We start from the raw sequence: 12,075 nt of genomic DNA on the forward strand, positions 1-12,075 counted from the left end.
GATCTATTTTTTTCCAACCAGATCTAATGGATTTTTTTTTTAACCTTCTGATTACTTCCACTGCCAGTATTGCTCTTGTTGCATGGACACTGTATATGGTAATGGGGAAACTGCTTCCGCCTGCAGAACTGTCATTTTTACAAAAGCAAGTAAGAATTACTTGTATTTTTTTTAGATAGGTACTATATAAAGTAAGTTTTCAGAAGTAAAATAACTTGGCAAAAGGAAATATGGCAGACACGAACAGGTGAAAAATATTTTTGTAGATTACTCATTTTATCCCAGAAGGCTGAGTTATGCTGCAGAGGCTGCTGGAAGAAGGTGGCCTGGAAACTGCTTGTCTTTTAGGGATAGCACAACTATTTTATTCAGCGTGGCATCCCAGCTGATGGTTAGGGGGATGTGACAGACAGGCAGAAGCTGCAGTGCTCAACTCCCTCCAGTAGGAGACTGGGTCAGGACTGCTGACAGCTTATTTGGAGGGTCATGTCTTCCTACAACTGACTTCTCAATTTTTCTAAGTTGGGGTTTTATTTAGCGTTGCTTTGTTTTGTCTTTTCCCATGTTTATTTTAAATCATGTTTAGTTACATATTTTAGGTACAAGTAAGGAAACACCTCTTATCTTTTAGTGGTTGGACTTTTCACTGGGGATTGGGAACAGTGAGGCAGCTGAAAAGAAGAGAGAAAAAGCCTGAGGTAAATACAATCAAGATGGAAAGCAGGGGAAAAGAAGCTGGAAGAGGCAACTAGAAAAATATAAATAGATTTAGAGACAGAAAATGTTTACATCTCAGTAGACTTTAGCTCCCTGAAAGAAAATGGGGAGCTGAGTAAAGGAAGAAATGTATATATAAGCCAGCACAGCTGGATGAGGGAGTCCTCAAACCAGAGGTAATATAGTATGTGAGCAAGTATTCAGATATCTGTTACTAAAATGGTCATTTGTTTTTAGACTGTCTTTGATCCAAAGATGCCATTGGTTTGCCTGACTACCATCACTTCAAGGTCTGTTTCAGCCTACTTGTAACATGTGTCTATGTCCTGTTTCTGTCATAGGGCACAATGGACTTTTGTATTTTTATCAGGTATTAAGATTTAGCATCTACATAGAATTTTCATGTACTAAATGTTTTACAAATATTCTCTACTTAATCCTCTCAGTACCTACACGGACTGTATGAAATTGTAGCTGTTTTGCAGATGGGGAAACTGTAGTTGACTGAATTGCTGGGGGCAATGCAAAAAGTGCATTTGTCAGTAGCAGCACTTGGTACTCAGGCTGTTGGCTTTGTATTTGTATTTGACTCATCTTCCTGATTGTTGTGTACTGTAAATCTTTGCACTGTGTACTGAAAATTGCTGTGTACTAAAAATCTTTTCAATTTTGATGCAATATTGAAGAAAGATGGTCTTGTCTCTAAGTTGGAGATACATGGGTTTGACAGAGGGACCCCTCAGTGGATAACTCTGGCTGGCTGGTCACACTCAAAGATTGTGGTCAACGGCTCGATGTCCAAGTTGAGAGCAGTGATGAGTGGCATTCCATGGGGTCAGTATTGGGGCCAGTGCTGTTTAACATCTTTGTTGGAGACATGGACAGTGGATTGAGTGCACCCTCAGCAAGTTTTCCGATGACACCAAGCTGTGTGGTGCGGTCAACACGCTGGAGGGAAGGGAGATGCCATCCAGAGGGACCTGGACAGGCTGGAGAGGTGGGCCTGTGAAAACCTCATGAAGTTCAACAAGGCCAAGGTCCTGCACATGGGTTGAGGCAATCCCAAGCACAAATACAGGCTGGGCGATGAGTGGATTGAGAGCACCCCTGGGCAGAAGGACTTGGAGGTGTTGGTTGACAAATAAGCTCAAGAAGACTTGACAATGTGCACTTGGGAGCCCAGAAAGCCAACTGTATCCTGGACTGTATCAAAAGAATCATCACCAGCAGGTCGAGGGAGGGAATTCTCCCCTTCTACTCTGCTCTCATGAGACCCCACCTGGAGTTCTGTGTTCAGCTCTGGGGCCCCCAACATAAGAAGGACATGGACCTGCTCAAGTGGGTCCTGAGGAGGCCACAAAGATGATCAGGGGGCTGGAGCACCTCCCTTATGAGGACAGGCTGAGAGAGTTGGGGCTGTTCAGCCTGGAGAAGAGAAGGCTCCATGGAGACCTTATAGCAGCCTTCCAGTACTTAAAGGGGGCCCACAGGAAAGATCAGGGAGTGTAGGTATAGGACAAGGGGTAATGGCTTTAAACTGACAGATTTAGGTTAGATATAAGGCAAAAATTCTTTATTGTGAGGGTGGTGAGACACTGGAACAGGTTGCCCACAGAAGTTGTTGCTGCCCCCTCCCTGTAAGTGTTCAAGGCCAGGTTGGACGGGGCTTTGAGCAGCCTGGTCTAGTGGAAGGTGTCCCTGCCCATGGCAGGGGGGTTGGAACTAGATGATTTTTAATGTCACTTCTGACCCAAACCATTCTACCATTCTATGATTTTATGATATGAAGGGTCATCTCTGTGGTGCCTCTCTCTTCTTTTGTGGGAGATGAGGAATACAAAGTGGCAGTTATTTAGATAGCAAGAGTCCCTGGGTTACTAGCACAAGAGCTAATTTTCCTGACAAATATCTGCTGCTGATAAAGGAACTGATGATTCCATAATTGGTAGCTTAATCAACCATGGTGTCTTTAAAAATGTATAGAATTTCTAGAAAGACATATATATTAGTGTTCTATTCACCATCTGGATGTTTGTCATTTTCTTATTTTGAAATAGCTGCCAAAAAAGTTATTTAAAAAAAAAAAAAAAAAAAAGAGACTGCTATTAAGGTTAAAAGAACAGATCTTATGGGAGCCTTAGCATTCTTTGACCCTGGTGTCAGCAAATACTTGATTCCACCAGTTGTCATAATTCTTTCCTTGTACTTGCCAGCCAGACTCTTTTGTTAATGTAGGTGAGCCACACAGTTCACAAAAGTCAAAAAATATTTAAAACATTTTTTTTCCTAGACAGGACAAAAAGCTAAATCCATGAACTTATGAAATGCACAGTCAGGAAAATAGAAATTAGTGGCAAAACCTTTGTCAGTGTTCACTCTTAGGTTGCATATGACAGAAATTTCACTGCAGGTTCTAATGTATTTTATAATTTGAATTGGTGTGTGTGCTCACACATGCATTTTATATAGTGAAGTTGTTTCTCAAGAACTTTGAAGTAATGTTTAGTTTGTCTCACAGGAATGTGGCAATGATATTGGGTAAGTCTAAATTCAACATTTGTGGTTTCTGTTTCACTTCTAAAACATTTATTGTATCACCTATTCTAATCAAAATATTTTGAGATTCCAGACATTCTGTAAAGAAAATGTTATTCCAGGTATTGATAAAACAGTATTTTTCCCTACCTCTTCAACCAAAGAACTACTTAATGCTTAACTTTCACTATGTAACATCATCTGGTAATGTTGCCTACATAAGTAGGATGCATTTGGGGAATTTATACTGCTTGGTTACTAAACTAGGTACAGCAGGGACTTGACAGATTTTGCTGGCTACCTACACTTCACAGTATAAAGATGACTTCTTATGAGAATACAGATCATAAATAACTTTTTGCTAGAGAAGCTGAATCTTGTTTCATTTGATAAAGCAATGTCATTGGAAACATCAAGGTCCTAAGGGTGTGATATTACAAGGTACAGGCCAACTGACGAACTTTCTATGCAAAACAACTACCAAGACCAAAAATCTCTTTAAAGGTAACTGCAGGAATGGGGCATTTCATTCTAAATTGAAGTAATGCCACTATTACTTTGGCTGAAGCAAAACTGAAATCCTAAGAAAGGATAGATCTAATAAAAAGATATGTTCAGTATTTGTCCTTTTGAAACTCTGGGTGGTTGAAGGAGGAAGCACGAATTTCAAGAAACTTCAGAATCACTGATACAAATGTACTCAGGGAAAGTGAGTATCTCAGGGTGACAACAGGTTTATTGTCCAAGACTAAGCCAAAAATAATCTTGTTTTCAAAAAGCTGTTTAGGAACTTGATACTGATGACACTAGGTAATCTCATACTCACAAAGTAAGTAATAACCTAGTATTTGCTGTTTTCTATGGAGTAGAACTTTTACTTCATCCAACTGCAAAGCCTATTTAGATGCCATCACTGAACATGCCATTAGTGAGCAACACTAGTTTCCAACACAGGATCTTAAGACCTTAAATAAAAGTTAAGGCAGTTTCATTGAAAGACTTTGTAAATCCAGGTGCTGGATAAGTCTTAATCAAGGCTGGACTAGATGAGAGCGTGGCTGTGTTAAGCCTGAGTTTTTGAAAGATTTTTTTTTTTTTTTCAAAGAACACAGTTTGAAAATAAAAATTCCTCCCCTGTGTAGGGGAGAGAAGGGGGAAGAGGGTGTCTAGAGATAAAGCCTTCTAAGCAAAATCTCCACTAAAGCCATTATTTCTTTTCTTCCATTAAGTCAACTCTCACCTAAGATTTGCCTACTGACTGCAATTCTTCTGCTTCCTACCTCTAAGACAGGAAGAGAAAATGACAGTCACTACCTAAGCAGCTGCTAGTGAGCCAACTCACAATACATGAGTAGGATTCCTTGGTGAGTTTCTTCACAGCACCTAAAAGGAGCTATGCACCAATTTTAGGACTGATCCAGCAGTCCTTTGGGCCTTTTAATATAAAACTTTATCATGCACCATAAAATTCTTTATAGATAATCTAGAAAAAAATATCTGTGACATAATTACAAAAAGACAAAGTCAGCCTTCAGTCCAAAGTCAGACATCAGCAGTCAAAACTACTTGTATGGATGAATGAATGTTATAAAACATCAGTACTGTTGCTCTGAGGGGAAGGCTGTGAGCCAGCATGCAACAAATGCCAATTCTGCGCCTAGTATAGCACAAGAGAAAAAGCAGGCAAATGTGTCTCACTTCATGGATGGATGCTACTGCTCTGAAACGCTCCCAAATGTTTTGCTCCGAGCCAGTCTCAAAGCCTTGTTGTAGGCTGAACTAATCCCACTGAACTTTTTCAACCTTCCCAATACTCAGTGAACTCGAGCAACTCACAAGACAGAGCTTCAAGCCATAAAGTTCTACTGGTGAGGTCGTATATAAGAAACAGATCAAAGTCCACATCACTATGCCTCTTGTAGCAGAGAACAATAAAAACAGGGTAGAATAGAGGCTGTAAGAAATGGGAAGTAGTGCACCTACTGAGTGATTTAAGTACAGATGAAAAGCCTGGAACAGAAGAGGCCCACAAAATACAGAAGTGAGAAAAAAAAAATCTTGCAAACTGAAAAGAACAAGCAATCTAAAAATACTATGGTGCACGCATGAGGGAGACAGGAGAGGAAGCTTGGCTGGTGATGGGTAGGATGTATCAAACAGACCACACTTTTTCTCCTCTTCCATTTCAAGACATTAGTATAACAAATTTGAGAATAAATTTTAATAACTGTTCTAATTTTAGATTTTCTTTCCATGTGACTACGAGTTTCTGCAGTTAGTAAGCTACCATCTTAAATGTCTACTTTTCATCTAACCTCGTTACATTTTTACTTGATATTTTCTTTTTTGGAAATTTTGATGCAGAGCTCACTGACTGTATGAAAATATTAAATGGCCACAGGATAATACCTTGTCATTTTCCATCTACATCCTTTGATTACTTGCAGATACTGAGAGAAGCCCACCTGCTTGCCAATAACTATAATTTTACTGGCCATAATTTCAATGAAATACAAAGGCATTTATTAATTCTTGACAAGCCAACTGTAGTATTAATTTAAGGAATATGTTGCAATCTAATTGAGTGTTATTTATTGACTCAACATCATGCCCAGTGCTTTGAAACTTGGATTCAAAAAACAACTAGTAATTGGTGCACAAATATTTAACAATGACATAATATGGAAAGAAAGCTGCTAGAATGTTTCCTCAGTTGCCCACTGACCCGTTACCTAAACCCTGTCTTTATAGCAAATGGGATGTAGCGCTTCTCAAGAAAACCATGTTTCTGTTGAAATTGGGAATTTCAGTCAACTTACACAATGTTGAAATTCTACCTACACTGTGCTAGTGTTAGAAAATATCTAGCAGCCTTAATTTTTGCTTTTCATTGGTGATGAAAGGCAAGCACAGATGAAGCTTCTTATTAGTTTTCCTGTCTGAATGTAACCAGAATCTTTAAAAATGATCATTTTTCAGAGATATGAAAAGCAGGCCGCTCAAGGACTTCTCATTCAGTTATGCAGACAGAGAGTGCATGTTACAAATAGATGTTTTATGACATAAAATGATTTATTTTTTAAAAAAAAACCAGGAACGTCAGTCTTTTTTCATTGTATGTATTTGAACACCCCATTTTCTCAAATTTATCCACAAAGTCAGAACAGCTGTGTACAGGTAATTTGTTTTTCAGTTGTTGACTTTTTGTGCATATGAATACACACTAGCAGTTGTCTGTAAGAAAAAGCACTTTGTCAGACCCTAGCAAAATATGAAGGTTTTAGGACTGTGCTACAACGAGATGACAATAATGCAATGAGTTGGGAACAGGTTCAAGGTTTATAAGGAAGACTTACGTTCTAAGGAAGACACTTCAGCATCCTACAGGTAGGTTCTAAAGATGCCTTCTGCTAACTGAAATGAGGCTGCACATAGAGCCTGTCTGGGAAAATATGGTATTTTAGGTCACTAAACTCTCCTTTTGCAAAAACTATATTCTGAAAACTCTCCTTATTTATTTTACAGTATGTACATTTACACAGCCTGACTTATTTTAGGTGAGATTGACTGATATATGAATCAACATCCTTTTAAAGGATGTAACCAAAACTGGAACATCAAGTGGTTGTTTGCTTTGTCTATGTATTCCGCACTCCTATGCTCCTCATGTCTTTCAGCAGCATAGGTCTGTAGATTGCCTCCAAGCTTTCCATGTATTCTAAATAATCACTCACTCGAAATCCATGGAGTGCTTCTTCCTGCACAAATACACACAGAAAACATTTATTAGCTAGGAACAAAAGATGCACAACTTACATTTAATGAATTCCAAGCTTCTAAAGATAGCTCATTTTGTTCTGCTTGTCACAGCCTGGGTGTTTAAAATACACACATTTTATTACATTTCATTTAGAAATAAAAATTTGGTAATATCTGCTTCCAGACAGCTCTTTCTAATTACAGTCTTGGTAACAAACAGTTTTTTCAGGTGGATGTTGTTCATCTCATTTTCAGAGAACACGTCATATGAAAATTTTTAAGGAAAACAAAGTAAGCTTTAAGAAGGCAAAGCCAGGTACTAAAATATTCTTTTAGAAGTTTTCTATACCAGCACATGGCATCCTAAAAGTTTGTTAATATGGCTTTTATATCCAACTAGATTCTCAATAAAACCAGGAGAATGACAGTACATCCTAATTTTTTAAATTGATGATAAAGAAAGGTCTTTAGAAAGTGCTTAAATAAAAACAGAATAAACACTTCTGCATCATCACAAACAATTAATTCTTACTAGTTCCAAAAAAAAGAGTGAAAGAAGGTGCCCTCAGGAAATAGAAACAAAGAGCCCATGTTCCTTCTCGTTGCTACTATATTAGAGGGAGAGGGAGGACGTGCTGCAGAAAGCAGGATCCTGAAGAACAGTCTAGCTAAAAGGGGTGAATTTGTTGCTGCTTTGAACTGGAACAACGTGTGCCCACCATCTACTAAGCAGTATTACCACTGTTGGCAGCATGTGCTGCAAAAAATTATCTGGAGCCAGACTGTCTTATCTGCTGGTGTATTGACTGTGCATCTCTGCTAAGTAGAATTCTCCTGAGAGCATCTACTCAGGCTTGGAAGGCTGCACTTTGGCTTCTAAACAGGAATTTGAGATGGTCTTTATATTTCTCCTCCCCTACTCACAAGCGAATGCAAAGGCATGATTTTACCTTCCAAGTGGCTCTTCATGCACTGTGAGAAGATTGACTTCAGTGGAAAAGCACGTACTAAAGCACTGGTCAGCACCTTAGTTGTCAATAATATGGCCTATACTCACAGAAAATAAAGTGTAGAGTCGCTAAATTATTCTTAGAAGAGACTGACATACTGGCCTATATGTGCTATATTACAAGTCACAAATCCTGTAGCTCCAGTTTATCTATTTTATCCAAATGAAACAAATGAAACCAAGATAGTCAAGATGGCTTTACTGAGGTGGCAGGTGACAGTATTCTTGGTTCACATGTGGAAATTACAGAATTCATTCTTCCATGAAAGGTTTAATAAAAGACCAAGCAATAAATTTAAAATTCAGTTAAAGCTGCAACTTCAAGACATCTCAAAGGGATCATAATGTTAGTAACCCATCTCAGCTAACAGTAAGAACCAGAAAGAGGGAAAAATGTTCATGGACAATTCATTACTTCTACTTTCTTCTTGGCACAGGGGAAAGGCAAATTATAGAGTAATAGAAGATGATCTCTTTGACAGGTTATCATCTGTTTATCACTAGAAGGACACGTTGAAGGGATAAATGTTTTGCTTATTTTAAGTGCTAGGCATAATGTCATCTGAATTGACAGACAAGTTGTTTCCAACTCCTTTTTTTCATGTGCAAATGAAAGTATATTTTTATTTTAGAAATAAAATATTTGGTTTTAATTTTAATAGCTAGCCAGAACTACTTATTAGATAATACCAACAAAGGTGTACTACTGTCAAATCATCATCTTTATATTACAGATATAAAGCAGGTTAGAAGCTTAAAACTAGAAAGTACTATCAGTTCTTGGCAGGAAAACAGGCAGCAAGACTTGTTCATATAGCAAATGACCATTGCTAGTATAAGTTCAGGATATGATATTACATTAAAAAAATAGAAAATGAATATTCAAAGGTTGTTGGGTTTTTTTCTTAACTTGGATTATGTTCTCAGAATAGTTTATACTTCCACTTTTAAGAGAATTGCTCTACTACAGTAATCCAAATTGCTGAGAAATAGGCTAAAACTTGAAACTGAACTTGGTTATTTCAATAAAAGGGCAGCTGAATAACACCTTTGCAAGTTCTAAACCCAAGTCACCTCACATGAAGCCCATAATATAGCTGAAATTGAATTAATACAATGACAGAATTTTTTTTCTTTAGATGAATTAAGAGCTATCAAAGGCAAGACTGGAGTTTAAGTATGCTGTTCACTCCTCTTTCTGCAGTAGTCGCTCAATGTACTCCAGTAGTGCATTAATATACAGTATTTCTCATTAATTTAACAGTGCCATGTCAAATCTTTCACCTGTTTATACTGTTGGTGATAACATATAAATTCTCTTCTATAATCTACATGAACTATCCCCATAATGCCATCAAGATAAAGCAGTTTTTAAGCCACATTGAACAAAACCAGGTCAAACAAAACAACTCACTCTTTAGACTGTGTACCAAACATTTTCAAGGAAAAAGACTAAACTGACATATTCATATTCACAAATATGTAAAGTGGATACAAACTAGTCAGAAAACTATTGCTGTTAGGACAGAGACGCAGCTATATAGCTCTCAAAAGAATTTTGACTGTAGAGGAAAAAAAAAACACCAGAGAAAAAAGCAAAAAAGTCTCTGGGAAGAAGAGTCAAATATTTGTATCTATTCATGACTGCATCTATAGCTAGGCAGTACCCTGCAAAAAGAATCCAATAGCCAAATGTAATTTATAATATGGCAAAGAATATGAAATTGGGAAGCTAGTTGTATAGTAATTGGCATCTGTTCAAAATAACAGCTAACTAAGCTTTGTGCCACATCTCTTCGAGCTTCAGTAGGAGACCACTGTGAAAACCCACCTTTCGGGAGAGCATCTGGTTTAATGAGATTGGGGCCACAGAGAGAGAACGGAATCAAATGCCCTCATGACTTAATGTGGCTATTTGCTTACAAAGGGAACTGATCAGGACAAAATGCAGGAAAGGTATTCTCTCAAAAATACTCTATCACAATTTCCTGCCAGGAAGTAAATAAAACTAAAGTATTATTTCACTCACTTAAAATAATCAATAACTGAAATTCAGTAAGAGCTTCAGATTAAGTAACATATATGTTTTCAATAATGAGAGCTTTGCTTCCCTCCAGCAATTGAAAAAGCAAAAAAGAAACCCTTACTTTAAGAAAAACCTGGAGATCTTGGGCTTCAGTGTGCTTCAGAATGTCTTGCTGTAGGTGTCTGAACACAGAAATACACATATATATTTGATAATCGGGACCAAGGAAAATACATATAGCAATGTAGTGACAGATCTCACTCCAGTCCATGTAATTCCAGAAACACTGAGTTATCCATTGCAGAGAAATCTAGATGAGAATAAAATTATAATTAAATTGCTGTAGACTTCGTCTTAATTGATCAGCTTTATCTCTTTTCTATACTACAAATCCTTTTTCCTATAACATTATCCTACTTATGAAAATTAAAGTACAAAAGAAGCCAAGAATCACCATTTTTTTTAAACCACAGCCTCTGAATAGACTTCCAGTGAGTTCTTCTAAACATAACACCCTGCATCTGTGCATCTCACTTATCTTACTATATTCTGGCAACTCCTGGGGTTGATATATAAAACTCAAAGTCCAATGAAAGTGAAGGTGATTTTTTCAAGATTTTTTAAAAATGTGGCCTAGAGGGTAATGAGGGTGATGAAGGTGTTTAATGTGGATTTTCCTTTAAATTAAAATAGTTTTTTGCCTTATAAACGAATGTTAGGCCCTTCCCTAAGACACGTTTTCATTTAATGAAGTGGGTATGAAACACACTTAGCGACTCCTTTTTCCAGTTCTAAATCACAATGTATTAAGATGTGTATAGCACACTTCATTTAGTTCTAGACCACAAATCTTCTGCTAATCAGTCCTTAAAGTGTTTAAAAATATGCAGCAATAGAAGTACCAAGACTCTAATTAGATGACAGCAGTCATACTCTGGCATTAAATCTGTTTTCAGGTATTTATTGATGCACACAAGCACTTAAATACATCAGCGTTGTTTTCATAGTTCAAGGTTTGTTTGTTTTTAATCCTGCAGTAGAACTGCAAAATCACACAGAAGACACAGTGGCACCCACCAGTGGCATTTCAATAACATAGTAAATAGAAAAAAATATCCCCAAACAAAAACACTTGTCAGCAGTTTAGAACAATAACTAGAGTATTATTGAGTGGAAACAATTAAAAAAGCATACAGTATAACTTGCACAAGAATAGCTGAGGAAGGAATGACTGTCACCATGTTTTCACACCCCAAAACAGGAACCTTACTATAAGCACCTCATTCCTATGTTGAGATAAAGTCCCTCATCTGCCAATCTCCTCTCCTCAAAGGCCAAATTCCAAGCTGACTATTTTAAGCAGTATCTGGACCACACTGGCATCTGCCGCCATTAAGAAGTCTCTTAAGCTGCAAATCTTGTGGGGAAGAAGGAATTTTGAAGGCATAAGATGAAAAATATTTTTCTTGCCATGGAACAGCAATAAGTTTTCTTACTGTGGTGAGAGGTCCTTTGCATTGGCAATCTAACTCATTATTGCACGAAGCTGTTTACGCTTCATCACAACTGTAGTCTTTACAAGTAATGCTCCATACATAGCATTCCATATTACCAAAGAATTGTAGGAAGTAGGTAAAAGGAAAGTTAACATTATGGATAAATATTCTTCTTTAGTAACATTTCTTTAATAAAGAAGATTATTACATCTGGGTGACACACTAGTTATGGTAGCTCATATAAAATCAATTTTGCTCTGGTATCACCTGAACTACTTGCTATTATACACCTATCCCAAACTAATCATTTCCTTCCTACAGAAAAATTGGAAAATTATTCCAGGGAATAATAGATTCTATTTATTTTTAATGATAAATGAGGGGTTTGCATATATTATTTTTATCAAGTTTTCTGCATGAACATGTAATGGAAGGTCATCAGCTGCAGTACACTGTCATTATTCTATCAAAGTCAGCTGCTTTCTATTCTCAGATGCTCTAAGTCACTGTGAATCCAATACTATATCTCTTAC

General features: G+C 37.3%; 1 protein-coding gene across 5 annotated transcripts in view; it reads right to left on the reverse strand.

Annotated features, from left to right (window-relative positions):
• Positions 1-6,303: 6,303 nt before the first annotated feature.
• TBC1D32 (TBC1 domain family member 32) overlaps positions 6,304-12,075 on the reverse strand; it is an 89,191-nt gene continuing 83,419 nt past the window's right edge. For all 5 annotated transcript variants that reach the window (XM_074862393.1, XM_074862392.1, XM_074862391.1 and 2 more), the window contains 2 exons: positions 10,168-10,356; positions 6,304-7,010 (listed from right to left, as the gene is read on the reverse strand). In XM_074862393.1, the coding sequence (XP_074718494.1) occupies positions 6,891-7,010; positions 10,168-10,356 (309 nt within the window). In that variant the 3' untranslated portion in view covers positions 6,304-6,890. The remainder of the gene's footprint in view (positions 7,011-10,167; positions 10,357-12,075) is intronic.

The sequence above is a fragment of the Strix uralensis genome, chromosome 3, assembly GCF_047716275.1.
Source record: "Strix uralensis isolate ZFMK-TIS-50842 chromosome 3, bStrUra1, whole genome shotgun sequence".
In the NCBI taxonomy this organism is placed as follows: Eukaryota; Metazoa; Chordata; class Aves; order Strigiformes; family Strigidae; genus Strix; species Strix uralensis.